Source organism: Lycium ferocissimum, chromosome 7, assembly GCF_029784015.1.
Source record: "Lycium ferocissimum isolate CSIRO_LF1 chromosome 7, AGI_CSIRO_Lferr_CH_V1, whole genome shotgun sequence".
NCBI classification, from domain to species: Eukaryota; Viridiplantae; Streptophyta; class Magnoliopsida; order Solanales; family Solanaceae; genus Lycium; species Lycium ferocissimum.
Genome location: NC_081348.1, coordinates 36,312,655 through 36,329,384, shown reverse-complemented (window position 1 = coordinate 36,329,384; position 16,730 = coordinate 36,312,655). Strand labels below are relative to the sequence as shown.

Genomic DNA, 16,730 nt, shown 5'->3' with positions numbered 1-16,730 from the left:
AATTATTATTTTTTAAAAAAATTAAATGTTTTCAAAAATTTATGTATGAAAGCTGTATGAAATTTGTATATCTCGCTCAAGGCTTAAAAAGTTCGCTCAAAATTTAGTGTATGAAAACGGTATGAAAGATGTATGAAACGTGTATATCTCGTTCAAGGCTTAAAAAATTTCAAAATTGTGCGTATCACATTTTCGTGTATAAATTTCGCTCACATTTGTTATAAAGTTCATGTTAGATTTACGTAAAATTAATACAACTACAACAACATTGTATACAACTTTGATAGAACATTCAAGACTTAAAATAATCGCTCAATTTTTTGTGTATGAAATGTGTATATCTTGCTCAAGGCTTAAAAGTTCGCTCAAATTTCGTTTTACGTATGAAATGTGTATATACCGATCAAGGCTTAAACATTACCTCAAAATTTTATGTATGAGAATGGTATGAAATGTGTATATCTCGTTCAAGACTTAGAATTTCATTCACATTTTTCGTATATAAAGTTCATATTAGGTTTTTGGAAAATTAACACAACTACAACAACATTGTAACAACTTTTATACAATATTAAAGGCTTAGAGTTTTCGCTCACAATTTTTTGTATGAAAATTATATTAAAAATTTCGCTCACACATGCGCATTTCATACACAAAATTTGAGGTAATTTTGTAAGCCTTTGAGTAAAAAAAAATAAAATTTTAAAAAATATAATTTTTTTTTTAAAAAATATAAAAATGATTTTTTTTTTTAAAGTTTAAAATATTTTTTTTAAAAAAAAAATATTTTTTTAAAATAAGAAAAAGAAAAATATATGAAAATCCATCATATTTTGTAAAATATCGTTATGTTTTGTAAATAAGGAAAGCTATCTATATATTTTGTAATAAAGAGTCTTAAGTAGGTACCCTGTGTCATTTTTGGTTTGGTTTATGTTATTAAAAAATAACCAAATAAATAAGAAAACCGATAAATTATATACACAAATTTTAAAATTATTTATAAATATGATGTTTGTTTTCATAAATAATTATAAATATTTTATACAATCATTATCTAATTTTTGTCGACTTATTTTTAATTTTATTAAAAAAATATAGCCTAACACTGTACCTATCTCACTTTTCATCTTACGGCCTACTGGTTCAAATTCCAAAAAATTATATACTACAAATTTTTTAAAATTATTTATATATATGATGTAATTTAGCTTTGGTCATTTCTAAATAATTATAAATCTTTTATACAATCATTATTTAATTATTGTCTACTTATTTCACATAATTGGTTTGGCCTATGTCTTAAAGAAAATGCCATAGCCTAACACTGTACCTAAAATTTCTCAGTTTTCATCTTAAATCATCTTGCCCTATTTCATTTCAAGATCTTTATTGTTAGTTGTTAATAACTAGTCAAATCCAGATAAGAAAAATGTTAAAGCCCTCAACTCCAACCCCAACCCCAACCCCAAATCATCTTGAGAGCCTCAAATTTTCATTGTTTGATCAGTTGGATGATAGTATATGTTGAAATTACTAAATAACAGGGCAAAAACTGAAAAATGTGAAGCAAAAATCTTTTAGACTTTGTAGTTTTACCCTCTCAGGGAGAATTAGAAAAGATGACCTCTCAATTCACTGCAATGAAGGTGTTCATGTTGAAACCAAAGTCAACGCGGACCTTGCTAAATTTCGTGAAGGACCAGATTGAGTGATCTTCTTCCACAATATCTGCCATCATTGCTAAAGTCCAAGTGAACATATTTAATTGTGGAGGACTAGTCATAGGGATGCAAATTTCACACATCCTAGCTGATGGTTTCACTTTTGTAACATCTGTCAAGGAATGGTTTTGGTCAAATTAGCCTTACAAGGGGTGAATCCCATTAAAAATGGTTTTAGTTTTGGCTTTATATATATATATCTATATAACCGAGGGAAGTTGGCACTTCCTGTGATGAGTATTCATATTCATCCTATGCTATACCTTACACTCCAACAGTCGCTTCTTAATAACCCCATTAACTGCCGCTCTTCTGTTACCTGCCTTCTTAATTTCCTCGACGGAGTAAGAGCGCAAAATACCAGCGGTTGTCCCTCCACTTTCTCTCCTCTCTCCTTTTTCTTTTCCGTTTTCAATTTGAGAGTTCCATTAAATTGTCTTTTATGTTTGCATATCTGATTCTTAATAACCCCATATAACGCTGGCTTCCTTGGTAAATCTTTAACTTTGGGCTTTTCTTTATTTCACATTTCACTGTTTTCTTTGTGTTGGGTGTTGTTGGTGAATGGTGATTGTACGGTTTATAGTTACCTTTCTGATTGCAGCGTTGTTGTTCAAATTGATATGATTGATTTGTTTTATCAAATTACCGATTGGCTAATGCTTGCGTTGAATCCTCTTTCCAGGTTTTAACAATCGCTCTCCAGATCAAGTCTTGGTTCCCTGCTTCAACAATTGCACGCAAAGCTAATCTCACCCAATTGTGCTTTCTACTTTAACTGTTCTTTTTAAATCAGTTTAGTAATTTTGGTGAAACACTTCACTTATTCGCATTGAATAATTCGCTATTCCCTCTTGTGTACTAATTATTTGCAGTACAGTTTGGGAGTGCAAAATAAAGGCTACAAAGATCACTTTTGAAACTTGTATTGGTTCATTTACGCTTGAGGTACTATATTCTTCTATATATTTTTTTTAAATTGTGCATTCAGGTTTTTGATTGAAATTCCTTTTTTGAAAGTACATGAATTATAAGCATGTGCGAAGAACATGCTGTGATTCCGTAAATCTTGCTTGGGGAGGGCCTACAAACTCCATTGGCTCATTTACAGTTGAGAGGTATTTATTCTTCTGTTTTCTGTTTTAGTTATTTTTCAGTTTGGTTTTCTGGGTACGAGGGAAAAAATGAAATTCTAATTTTTAGAGTGGATGTATCACAAGTTTGTACCAACAACTTGCCATGATTTCATAGCGCTTGCTTCAATAGGGTATGATAATGTCAAATTGCACATAGCCCTCAAGGTTTCGTCAAGTTTAGAATATCACTGAAAGTTGATGCCCCTGGTACTAAGTTTCATAGCAATTCATGGTGATAATTAAAGGACTAGATGTTCCTGCTATTTAGGCAAATATTGCACAGTACCAGAGAGAAAATGCAGAACAAATCAGATTGCTCAAGCCTCGTCTTAATGTGCTCTGATTACAATACTTACTTTCTAATGGAAATGAGTTTGTAGTAACTGCTGCATGCAAAGCATTAATTTTTTAAACTGCCTTCTAATATTGCTATGTGGTGAACGAGGCTGAAGAATATGGACCGGCCTTGGCAGCCATAAAGCGACAACCTACACAGTGCGATGGGGATGTGAGTTGATTTATGATTCACACTCTTAAGACTTATGTTTATTTGGTAATTCTGGTATGGCCTGATCAAATATTTAAGAAACTTTTCACACATCCAGCAGCAGCATGTCTTTCTTGAGCTTTTGCATTTTTCATTATTTCATTTGTCAAGGAATTTGGGCATAATTTATAACAGCTTTCTTAACAAGGACAACTAATAAAGATTGTCTTTCATACGCAACAAAATTGCTCTACCTTTTGTCTTCGACTCTTCCCAACTACTTGCTTCTGCTTTTCAATGTTTGAATTTTCAGGGTTAAAGCTTGATTTTACATGTGTGATTCCTTGATACGTATGCTTTTTTATTTTGCATAATTATGAGATAAAGGTGATTGACTTTTTTGATCGGTCAAAATCAAAATAAATTTGGCTAAGTGTAGGTTTATCTAAAGCTTAGTCTATGCTCTGAAATGTGGAAAGTTTTCTTTAACAGTGTCATACTATGCTTTATTTTTTCCAATGGTGATGGCTACTCTTTCTTGCAACTTGCAACCATGCTACATTCTTTTAGTCAAATGCTTTATTTAATCCCCCATCCCCCTTTCAGAATTTATCCCTTTAAGGTATAAAGTAAGGAAATTATATTTGGGTTGGGTTGGGTTGGGAGAAAGACTCTTCTCTAATACACTGGGTGTGAAATTAGAAAAAGAGGGAAGATTCTGGAAAAGAAATGTCTTCCACCTTTTCTTCTTTGATAGATCAAATAATCATTTAATTAAAATGTGCCAAGATGGTGCCAAAAAGATTACACACAGTTCTGTAACTTTTTTGTAATTTAAATAATTATCATTTAGTCAGCACCTAAGTGTGGAAAAAATTTATATACAAGGGAATGAGTGGCTTAATCACAATTATCAAACAAGCAATCCGAAGTATATGAATCTTTGTCTCCGATCCCGCCTTATCTTAAGATAAGTCTGCACTAATTCCAAGAAAGCGACAGACTATGAAACCAAGCATGGGGATCCGGTGAAACTCTTTTTTTTTTTTTTTTTTTTTTTTTATTTATAAATCATTTTCCTTTCTCAGTGTTTGTTTTGAAAGTGGGTGATTTGTGTTCAGAGAAAGAGTGGAAAAATAAAAACTGAGAAAATCACAGTAACCTACAAAAGCAAAGGCAAATAGGACGTTGGATCAAACTTATATTGAAACACTGTTGTAATAAAATTGAGTAGTTAGAGTTTTGAGTCGTTTTATTTGTTTGGGTTTGGGAAGCTAACGGAAGTTGCTGGAACTATTAGGTCATTTGCAAAGGCAAGCAATGATGTTAATACTTTCTTTTCCATATTTATTAATTTAATCACACAGTTTGTTTTGTGTCATTTAATTCTTAATTTGTTTGTTTCATCGAATGTTTTTGTGTTTAATTATGAAATATGATAACGAGTTTGCATTGCAGTTAATATCGTGGTTAAATGGGGAAATACTAGAGGATGTTGACAATGGAGAAAAACATGGTTAAGTATGAGGCCTAAAGTTGGTGGGACGTTTTCTCAAGGACAAAGTTAATTCGAAGATATAGAGAAACAGATCGTTAGTTTTCTTGGACTTGAAGATGAATCTGATGAGAGAAGTGATAAAAAGAAGCTTCCATGTCCTTTGTAATATGTTAAAAGTTCATATTGTTTTATTGTCGATTCTTAATATACCAATTATTTCAATAAATGTTCGTGAATTCATAGAGAGACTAAGATGATAATATCCCTTTCAAATCCACGACTTAGTGGACAAATTTGCAAGCTTTTATTTAATCAAGTAGATCCAGTATTGTTTTTGTAGTTTGCATACAACTTCGATTTTCGGTATTGCTTTGGATTTCATTTTGTTTGTGAATTTTTTTTCTCAATTATATTGGTTGGATGATGAGAATATTGAGATATTAAATTGTGATTTGTACACATGATGAGGAGAATAGAGTTCTTGATTTTTAACATATTCTTCAAAGGAGAGAAATATATTACTAGCATCTAGCGCAAATGTTGAGACTTCTAATAGTTAAAGGTTGATCCCCATAATTCTGTAAGGTCGTTGTTGATTTGCTGCCTTAGGTTTAGAAGGTCTCATACCTATATGTAAACAAATGTTTCTCCCTAAAATAAATATTGAAAAATCGGTGTTTATTTAATTGTTGATTAATTTGCATCTCTGGTACTTTGGATTTCCGATCCGTTTGTTTGTGAAACTTTTTTCTCAATTATATAGGTTGGAGGATGTGAATATTTATTTAAAAAAATGTGATTGTGCGCATGAAGAGGATAATAGAGTACCAGATTTTTGGGAGAATCAAACGGAAAGGAAATAAAAAGAACAGATGAGGTAATGGAGGGAAAGAGTATGTGAAAGGGAATCAGAAATCAATAAGTCAATAATAGGACATAGAAGTAAAATAATACTCACTCTACAAATTGCATTGTCATTTTTTTTTTTGGGTTCCTTTACACCTTATCAAGTTTTCTTTTATTTGTATGGAAGCAAATTTTCGAAAAATAAAAGTTTTACTTTCTCTGGAAAAACAGAAAATAAACTGTCATTCTAATAAAAATGTAATATTTCTTTCAATAAATTATTTTTGTAAGCATATGTGACAAGTTTATATCGTCTTCATATCACATTCTAGTCCTGTCTGTATTGTACTTACACGCATTAAATAAAAATTATGGATATGCCTCTACATGTTATGATATGATTACATGAATGTTAGATAATAAGACTGAAACAGTTGTAATCTTTAGTAAACCTAAGCATGAATTTCCTAGAGAGGAAGTTCAAGCTTGCTATTGTGAGTAAGAAAATATTTAAATCTGTGACAGATTCCATAGGAATGCGCAATAATAAATTATTTTGAAAAAATATTCTGACGGAATCTGTCACAGATTTAAAAAAGATACTACACATTTTGATATACCAATGGTTTCTGACGGGAAAATAGCTGCATTTTCGTCAGGTTTCACTGTAGTCTTTTCGATGGAAACTGTAGGAAATTACCTAGGATGCAGTCAAAAACTTTTCCAACAAGCCATTTTTTGACATACCCCATTGCTTATGAAATTTGTGATTTCCAACGAATATCCGTCTGGAAATTGGTGAATTTCTAGTAGCCCAGCCATCTTTACTAGGCCCTGCTCTGAACTTCTCATGGAAGAACTACAACTGTATAAACAGTTAAATTGAATGGATGACACATCGTAGCGAGATGTTGACTTTGCCAAAATTTTCCCTTGCCTTTCTTTATAGGAGAACAGAACATGACAAAGTAACAGTGTTATTACATAAACAGTATATAATATACAACGTTTTATATTGAAATGCTTCTTAGTCTTTGAAATGCAGCTAGTAGTATCACTAAGATGGCACCAAATTGCAAATGAGTTCTTGCCATGGCTGAAGTTTAATCTACTTTTAACATAAGTTTTCACATAGAAAAATATTTAAACTAGCTGTAGTGCAAAATTCTTGTATTTATTCTGGAGTTTTGAGAACGACAGTACATCCTAATGAGCAAAGTCAATATGTGATAACTAAAGCGCCCTAAATTCTCTATCCAATGTGTACCATGTTTTTAACTCATGAGTGTAATGGCAATAAACTAATCCCAACTGTTCCATGTTTTATTGATCATGAGCGTGATTACAATAAACTGATGCCGACTTATGCCATGTTTATGAATCATCAGTTTGTGATGGCAATAAACTAATGCCAATTTATGCCATGTTCATAAGAGTGTGATGACAATAAACTTATGGAATTAGTAAAAAATTTGGTCTTAAAATTTGGGCTGAGGCCTCTATAAAAGAACCTGTCAACTAAGGAATATTCAGAAACAACTTGAAGTACAGAAATCAACTCTTAGTACATAAATTTTGCTTCTTTTTGTTTCCAGATATTTCCCTACTAAGAAAAAATCAAAGTTCTTTTCTTTTTGGCTGTCAAGCCAATAGCCATGGCCAAGTTAGAGATTCAAATCCAGACAAGGAAAATGATGAAGCCCTCAACTCCTACCCCGAATCATCTTCAGAGCCTCAGTCTTTCATTTTGCGATCAGGGGGCTCCTCGTATATATGTACCAATACTGTTCCACTACTTGCCAAGCAGTGAATGGAACAACGAAGGAATTACTGAAAGATGTGATAAACTACAAAAATCTTTGGCTGAGACCTTAACCAATTTTTACCCTCTAGCAGGAAGATTTAGAGAGGATGAATTCTCAATTCACTGCAATGACGAAGGTGTTGAGTATGTTGAATCCAAAATCAATACGGATCTTATTGAGTTTCTCCGTGAAGGACCCAAGATTGAGCCTTTGGAAGATCTTCTTCCAAAAATGGATAAGCTATCAAGTCCATTACTTGGTGTCCAAGTGAACATATTCAACTGTGGAGGACTAGTCATAGCGATACAAATTTCACATGTCGCAGCTGATGCTTTCACTTTAGCAACATTTCTCAATGAATGGGCACAAGCTAGCCTTACAGGGATGACGACAAAATATTGTCTTCCAAGGTTCGGTCACTTGTCATCGCTCTTCCCCACAAGAGTGCTATCGGGACCTCAATTCTCACCACCATCCAACATAGGCCCTAAGATTGTCACGAAGAGATTTGTGTTTGATGCTTTGGCAATATCAAAGCTCAAAGACAGAATCAATTCAAGTGCCACATTTACGAGACCTACTCGAGTGGTAGTTGTTATGTCATTAATATGGAAGGTTCTTGTGGGCATTTCGTCAGCCAAACATGGACATTCGAGGGACTCTTGTTTTTTGTTTCCTATTAATTTGAGGGGAAAATCAAATTTACCATCTTTGGAACATGCTCTAGGGAATTTCTATGTGACTGTAGTTGCCACTCTTGAGGCAAACCAGTTAAGAAAGGAGTTAAATGACTTTAAGGAGTTAAATGACTTTGTTAACTCTATAGGAAGTACAGCAAGGGACACATCTCTAAGCATTGGTAAGGCAAGCGTCGATGAAATTATCTCTCTGTCCATTAACTGTGGGACAGAAATCATTAACAAATTTGGTCAAGGAGATAAGATGGACATTTATGCCTGCACTAGTTGGTGCAGATTCCCCTGGTATGAAGTAGACTTTGGTTGGGGAAAGCCAATTTGGGTGAGCAGTGTTGGCAGACCTTTTGAAATAATTAGTCTGTTCGACACAAAAAGTGGTGATGGAATAGAAGCATGGGTTAGTTTGAAGGAGAATGACATGGCTGAATTCGAGAGAGATCCTGATATTTTGTCCTCCACTTCAAAAGAAGCATTTGATTCCTCGATTTGGATAAAATGATTAATATAACTGTCTATCGTGATATTTTCAAGTGTATCTTTTGAGCCTAGTTGGTTGAAGTCTAATCCATATGATGATATGAACATGACAACAGCCTAGCTAGTCGCACAATAAGATTTTGTTATGCTTTTTTCCTGTTTATTCGGATGATGAGCAATAAATTTGAGGTTTTGTGCAAGGAGCATCTAGTTTCATCACAATTTCACTGAACATTAATTTTATGATGAGTTGAGTTGTTGAAAGATCTTTCATACATATTACTGAACAATAGCAATAAGTTTCTGCCTCTACATGTTAGGAAACGATAACATGAACAAAAACTAATAAGACCCAGAGAGGCATAAACTTTAGTAAATCTGATCATGAATTTCAACCACTTAAAGTTCTCGACTTTCTTCACTTTATGAATAAGAAAATAATTATGGAAGAGATTCACTTACTATAGTGTCATGGGGAACAAAAATGACACCCCAGATTGACTCAATTGTTTGGAAAGGGGGTAGGTGAGCCTCCACATTATAGGCTCCAGGTATTGACTACTTGAATAAACAAGAGGTCTCGTGACATATGACTAATCATAGTATATTTAACTAAAGGAATCAATGTCGTAATCTTCTTCATATTATATCACGTATACAATATTAAATATTAGAGCTAGCTATTGTCACATTGGTGTACGCCCTCAGGCAACAAACCCAGTGTGGTAATGACAATTGAACTTGCAGAAATGAACAAAAAATAAAATGATATTTTGATTATTCAAAGTGGCCACTATATTTTATCTTTTCCAATTCTTTTCAAGTCATCAGCTCTAACCATAACAATAACAGATCCATTCTAAGCTAAATCTCTATCATCTTCCGGTCCAATAACCTTTGATTACTCAAGATTTGATGCACCATGCTAGGACCAAAAATCCAAATAGTTTCAAGAAAATTCATAAATCCATCAAATCCAACTCCAAAGCACCTTCAAAGCTTCAAGTTATCCATTTTTGATAGACTTGCTCCTGCATCCCATATCAAGATCGTTCTGTATTTTTCCAACAATGAAGAACACAAAGCTGAAAACAATTATCAAAGACAACTATCCGAATTGGAGGAATCATTGGCCCACACTTTATCCAAGTTTTACCCACTAACTGGAAGACTTGTCAAAGATCAAGAACATCTCTTTATTGATTGCAGTGACCAAGGGGCTGAATACTTGGAAACAAAAGTAGATAAAGAACTTGCTGAGTTCCTTCACCAAGGAGTTAAAGATGGGAGTTTGGATCAACTTTTACCACAAGAAGTTGGTGCAGCAGACTCTGCCACAAGTCCATTACTGACTATCCAAACCAATTTATTTGATTGTGGAGGACTTGCTCTTGGGGTGTGTGTTTCCCATAAAGTTGCAGATACTTCTACAGTTGTTTCATTCATCAACGAATGGGCCAAATCAAATCAAGGAGAGATCAATAATAAGGTATTGTGCCCATGTTTTAGCGTTCCTTCATCGTTTCCAGTTAAAAACTATATAGTTAAGAACGTCCCTGAATTTCCTATAGACATGGGAATGAAAATCGTAGCCAGAAGATTTATGTTCGATGGGTCCAAAATAGCTGAACTTAAAGACATATTCAAGAAAAATGCTACTACCCACCATGAAATCCAACCTACAAGAGTAACACTGGTGACTGCTGTCATATGGAAGGCTTTAATCAATGTGGCTCAAGCCAAACATGGCCAATTACGGCCTTCTTTACTATCCCCTGCTATGAATTTGCGTGGAAGAACTGAAGTTGTTCCCATTTCTCAAAATGCTTTCGGGAATTCTTGGATTCCAATCATTGCCCGCTTTACTCCACATGGAGATAGATTAGAATGGTTTGATTTGGTACCTCCGCTGTCCAGTGCAGTGAGAAACACTGCCAAGGTCATTAGAAAAGCAAATAGTGAGGAGATTTCTTTGATAGAGGCCGGAGCTTTTATGGAGGTACATGAAGAAATCTTGAGAAACGATGGTGTTGATGTGTTTATATGTAGCAGTTGGAGTAGGTTCCCAGCATATGAAGCTGATTTTGGTTGGGGAAGGCCTTCTTGGGTTAGCTGTTCAAGTGAGGATTGTGAAATGTTCACTCTGTTGGATAGCAAATGCGGTGAAGGAATTGAAGCATGGGTGTGTTTCAATGAGGAAGACATGTTTGAATTTGAACAAAATACAGACATATGCAAGTTTACTTCTTTGTGTTAAATCATATCAAATAGTTAATTTGAAGGAATGACATATTATAGCAAGTTGTTGAAATGCACTTTTGTCTAGCATTTCTATAGACTACGACTCTTCAGGACAAGAAAAAGTTTACCATTTATTACCTTATATCCGGAAGATTGTACTTGCTTCTTCATTCTAGTTATTGACATTTGTAGATATTTTAACTAAAGAATAGCTAGTTATATGAAAGCAAAATTTTCATTCCAGTTCAATATTTTAACTTCCATTGGTGTGCACTTGTTTTCAAATCAAATTTGATGACATTATGATTGCCTAATGAAGTTATACAACAATAACTATACATAGTTAATTAACTTTTAAGACAAATACATAATTTAACTGAAATCCCACAAAGTGATGTTTGGGGAAGAGAGTGTACGAATTAGACCTTATTCCTACCAATTAGAAAATGTGGAGGTAGCTTTTGAAAAGTAGACTTTAAAAACAAAAACAAAAAATTGACTTAAATAAATAAGATTAGACCTAAAAGTAATTAATTAAAAAGTCTCAACTACAGTCCCTGTGTTCGACTTTTGTAAAGTAGACTTTAAAAACAAAAAACAAAAAAATCATACTTAAATAAATATGAAAAAAGAAATTAAAAAGTTTTTAAAAAAGAGCGAACTACAAAAGTCCTCACATAGCTTATATAATAATACTAAGGATAAAAACCTGGTGTGCACTTGATATAAGCCGAGCCATGCATACAACAACAAAAAAAGTGGGGCCATAACTATTCCTACACAAATTAATACGCAATTAATCAATAGAAAAAAAGAAAGAGTAGATAATAGCTATAAAAAGGAAATTCGAAGGAGCCATAACTACCTACAAATTAATACGGTAATCGAAGTACAAGAAAGAGTAGATAATAGCGGAAATCGAAGGACCAGGAACTACAAGAGTAATACTACGACTACTAGTATGCAAGAATACTCGTGACAACGCTCAGCTACCCACTAACCTTCTACCCTAATCCGCATTCTCCATAACCTCCTATCTACGGTCATATCCTCGGTAAGATGAAACTGCATCATGTCATGTCTAATCACCTCTCCCCATGCCATGCACACAAATAGGAGGAAAGAAAAACGAATGGTCCTAAAGGTATATAGGTAGGACTATTTTTGTCTTTAATGTATTATATGGAAACTCCCACCTTAATTAGTGGCAATGGGGTCGGCGAAATTGCAACTATTGTACCAGTAAAAGGAAATTTAATCATGGATCCACGTACCTTGATTAAGCGCTCCCGCAAGAGGACAAGCTGACAAAACTCCAACCATAGTGAACTCACCTGGTTTAATCCCAGAAGCTAGTATTTCTCAAAACACATTAATTGCTTCCCTGAACTTCCTATAATGAGTGTAACTCGTGATCAATGCATTCCAGGGGAATACATTTGTCTCTGGAATTTCATCAAACAGTTGATGAGCATTTGAAATTGGAATACAGTGGATGAATTCCCAACTTCTTTATTACTACATAATTGAGTAACTGGCGTGAGAGCGCTCGAGAATGTTGAGGAATCAAGGTGGATATTAAATTTACGCATTTGGGTGTAAACACAAACGAAACGCCACTAACTATTAAAAAGGTACATGATATGATCTTGAGAAATAATGGCGTTCATGTGTTTGGTTTGTCTTGATGATTATAAATGTGAGATTTTTGCTTTTTATTTTTTTATTTTTTATTACAAAGTGTTTTTAAAATTTAGCGTTTAATTAGAAAAATTCACCGAACCTATTCAGAGAAAAAGACTTTACTTTTTCAAAGTTTGAATATCCTTATCACAATTCCTATTTATTCCATTGACAACATTAAATCATTTTGCACAGCATTATATTATCTATATAGAGCTTGATTTTTCATTCATGAAAAGAAAAAAAAAGTATTATGCTTCTTCATAGATAGTTTTTGCCAATTCAAAATCAACATTCAAATAAGTTGTTTCACAAAGAAAAAACATTGTAAATCATGAAATTGAGTTTCCTGCATTTAAATATTAAATAAAAAGTACTGAAAATCACTTGGCCAATTACCATGCATCAAAGAATATAAACTGAAATTTTTGTTAGATAAACTTTTTTGAAAAAAATGTTTACAACTGATCCTGATTCCTTAGTGTTGTAAAGCTATGAAAAAACATATTTTTTATCAAAAGTTTAATGCCATTTAATTGAAGTAATTCCTTTCAATCCCAAAATTTGGTAGATAGATAATTTCTTATTAAAAATTGAGAAACCTAAATAAGAACACATGTTCTTTAATCATGGTTAATTAATATACTTCTTAGATTAAGAAAACTAATTAATCTAGACACTTGATATTTAAGTAACATATATATCACACCTCCAACCAGGAACTTGGAGAAATGAAAAATGAAAAATGAAGAAAAGCCAAATCGAAGTTGAGAAATTAACCCTTGTGTTCCCTATATATATATATATATATATATATATATATATATATATATTTTTTTTTTTAAATTAAAGATTGGTCAAAAACATACCGGGGGCGGCTCGGGGCCAATAAAAATATCTCATCAACTTTTTTTTTTTTTAAAGATGTGTTCTATATACTATCTCTGTCTCAATTTATGTGATACACCTTTCATTTTACTCTGTCCCAAAAAGAAGGATACATTTCCTTATTTGGTAACAGTTTAACTTTAAACTTTACCTTTCACGCTTAACGGGATGATCTCTAACCACACAAATATCTTTCTCTTATTTTAGACCATAAGATTCAAAAGTCCTTTTTATTTTTAAACTTCTTTGTTCTTACTAAAACGTCAAACTATATCACATAAATTGGGACTAAAGAAATTCAAAGGATAATATATATATATATGTGACTCTCAACATAATGAAGTTTTTCAAAATTAAAATTGATAAAATTTTATCTAAGATCAACAATGTCTCAAGAGAGATTGAATGGGTTAACTATATTATCAATTGAAAATGAATTGTTAGAACAAATCGATTATAGAACAGTAATTAATGACTTCCCATCTAAAAAAGCTAGAAAAATAGACTTTAAATAAAAATATATATGACGATCTTTCCTTTAAAAAAAATTAGGATCTCTCTAAAATTTGGCTTTAGGCCCCCAATATTGTTGAGACGGCCCTGAACACACCTGATATATCACTTTTTTCTGCGACTTTCCTACATGAACTATTAGGTGTTCGCTTCAAGAGTAGCAATTAGAAAGTTGGTGATAGTTAAGATTGAAAACACAAACACTTCATAGTTTCAGACTGGAAATTCATAAAAAAATGACACTTTAGGTGTGTTTTTCACTATTAGTTTTTTTTTCTTTTTTTCTATGGCTAAGCTTCTTGCGCTTCCAATTATTATTATTCCATTGTCTTCAGACCTTTGGTCAAGTTTCGTTACACTTCAAAATATCCACTTATAAGGGAATAAAGAATAGCTTGTAAATACATATTATCTATGAAAATTGACCGAGAGAAAATTAACGTGGAATTTGATTGGATATTACGAAGAAATTCACAATTACTTGCAAAAGTTGAAAAGTTTTGCATGGTCAGTGGTCTGACAGTTGAAAAATCTTGCATGGTTTCAGATAAAGCAACTAAATGCTTTATGAAACTCTTTACCCAGTGTTGACCAATTGCAGAATGTGTTTAAATTGAAACGGCGGGCTGAGGCCTCTATAAAAGAACCCCTTAACAATTCTGACAAACAACTTGAAATCAACAATAAGAGAAAAAGGACTTGTGGCTATTCCAGAAAATCTCTCCAATTCATTGCCAAATATTTCTTGTTTCTCTTTTTTTTTTTTTTTTTCTTTTTTTTTTGTTTTTTTTTGGGAAATTTGTTCCTCAAGTACATCCTAATGGCCAAGTTAGATATTCAAATCCAGACAAGGAAAATGTAAAAGCCCTCAATTCCTACCCCAAAGCACCTTAAGAGCCTCAAACTTTCATTTTTTGATCAGGGTGCTCCCCGTATGTATGTACCAATATTGTTCCACTACTTGCCAAGTAGTGAAGGAATTACTGCAAGATGGCATAAGCTCCAAAAATCTTTGGCTGAGACCTTAACCAAATTTTATCCTCTAGCAGGAAGATTTAGTAAAGATGAATTCTCAATTCACTGTAATGATGAAGGGGTTGAATATGTCGAAAACAAAGTCAACGCGGATCTTGCTGAATTTCTTCAGCAAGGACCCAAGTGTATAGGGCAAAATTCGTAGACACCAAGTGGATGTATCAAAAGGTGACATGCGGCGATGGCGACTGGTCAGATCCAAGTAAGAAAGAGGAAAAACGATCCAAATAAAATATTAAGAAAACGTAATCCGGCCTCCGGAGGAAATACAAGAGCGTGTCAACTCACCGGTCAAATGTCATTCAATTCGGTAACTCGCTTTATTACTCATTATTGTCTTTTAGGCAAAAACTATTGGTAAGAGCGTGTCAACTCACCCCTATAGCTCAAATGTCCATTCAATGAAACAACGTAAATACATGAGCATTCATGTTATTCTAAGTTTCCTCCAGATAAAGAATTAGTTAAATTTTATTAGGCTTAAAAATATTACATCATTATTGCCTTTTATTGCAACATTAATATATGGTAATTTAACCAATATGTTTATCCATGATTCAGTTTGGAATCGAACTTATTTAAGTTATCTTGCCATTTAAAGCATGTTTTTATGGAATATATATTTTAATTTAAACTACAACTAAGATAAAATCACTAAGTAGCCAAATATATAATAGAAAAATAGATTATAGAAAAACTAAGCATTCAATTGTGAGTAACATTTAAAAAAGAAATTCAAAATTATCACTTAAAATACAAAGTAATTCTAATAAAATTTTATTCTTAGCACTAAGTAGATACGCTTAAAACTTTGCTAAAATAGCCAACGTGTCATATATATAAAGAATTATTAAATTTATAAAATTATCATAGAGCTAATAATGAATTCACATAGTATCCTTCTATTTTATCATAAAGAAAAATCTTATATATAACATATATTTGATTTAAAAGAACTATCGAATTTTGGTTTGACCAACAAACCACTTTTATCCCTCTATAATTGAATATAATATTATCCTTTTGCAAACTTAAGCAGTGCGTTGTATAGTTTGTTATATATTATCGAAGCTTATTTAAGAAACACTTTTCAAAGTGCCTTATCTTGCCATTTAAAGCATGTTTTTATGGAATATACATTTTAATTTAGTAACTACAACATTATATTAGAGATAATAATCACTAAGTAGCCAAATAGTAATAATGTAGATCGAAAAATATCAGTTAATAACATACTTTAAATAAAAAACAAAAATAGAAAAAACTAATTGTTTTTTGTTAAATCCTATAAATAGAAAAATGATAATTGTAAATGACATTTGAGTATGCACTTCACTAATTGAAATATAAAACATTCATTACCAGATTAAATTTTAAGGAAGAGAAGGAATCAAATCAAAACTAATTTCACTTAAAATTGTAAAATAAAAAATAATTACCAACTAATCTAAAATTTTATGTTCTTTTGCCCTCACACTAAGATTAGACTTCGGCTCTTCTAAATTATTACTTTGAATCCTCTAAAATAGCCAACGATGTGAATCTACAATCTTCTACGGTACACAGAAAAATCTCTATTATTTTAAATTGACAAATTAAATTGTCAAATCACAATCATCACGTACAGAAAGAAAATATAGAGCCAATTTGGATTTTTATAAGTTGGTCAAACCGAAACTTAGACTTATGGGTTATGAAA

The 16,730-nt window shown here is 32.4% G+C and overlaps 1 protein-coding gene and 1 long non-coding RNA gene across 3 annotated transcripts; one reads left to right on the top strand and one right to left on the bottom strand.

The window, feature by feature from the left end:
- Positions 1-7,001: 7,001 nt before the first annotated feature.
- LOC132062789 (acetyl-CoA-benzylalcohol acetyltransferase-like) lies at positions 7,002-9,041 on the top strand. The gene has a single exon (XM_059455282.1). It carries the CDS (start codon positions 7,347-7,349, stop codon positions 8,691-8,693), a length of 1,347 nt encoding a protein of 448 aa, XP_059311265.1. The 5' UTR covers positions 7,002-7,346; the 3' UTR covers positions 8,694-9,041.
- A 230-nt stretch (positions 9,042-9,271) lies between these two features.
- LOC132064712 (uncharacterized) lies at positions 9,272-13,305 on the bottom strand. Of its 2 annotated transcripts, none has more exons than XR_009416612.1 (2): positions 12,187-13,305; positions 9,272-10,602 (listed from the first exon to the last, which is right to left on the bottom strand). It is a non-coding gene; the product is annotated as an uncharacterized LOC132064712 (long non-coding RNA). The 2 variants fall into 2 exon arrangements; XR_009416613.1 differs by lacking the exon at positions 12,187-13,305 and adding an exon at positions 11,051-11,093.
- Positions 13,306-16,730: the final 3,425 nt, after the last annotated feature.

Bases quoted from the DNA above. Each gene is read 5' to 3' on its own strand.
- LOC132062789 (XM_059455282.1), top strand. From the start codon at position 7,347: ATGGCCAAGTTAGAGATTCAAATCCAGACAAGGAAAATGATGAAGCCC.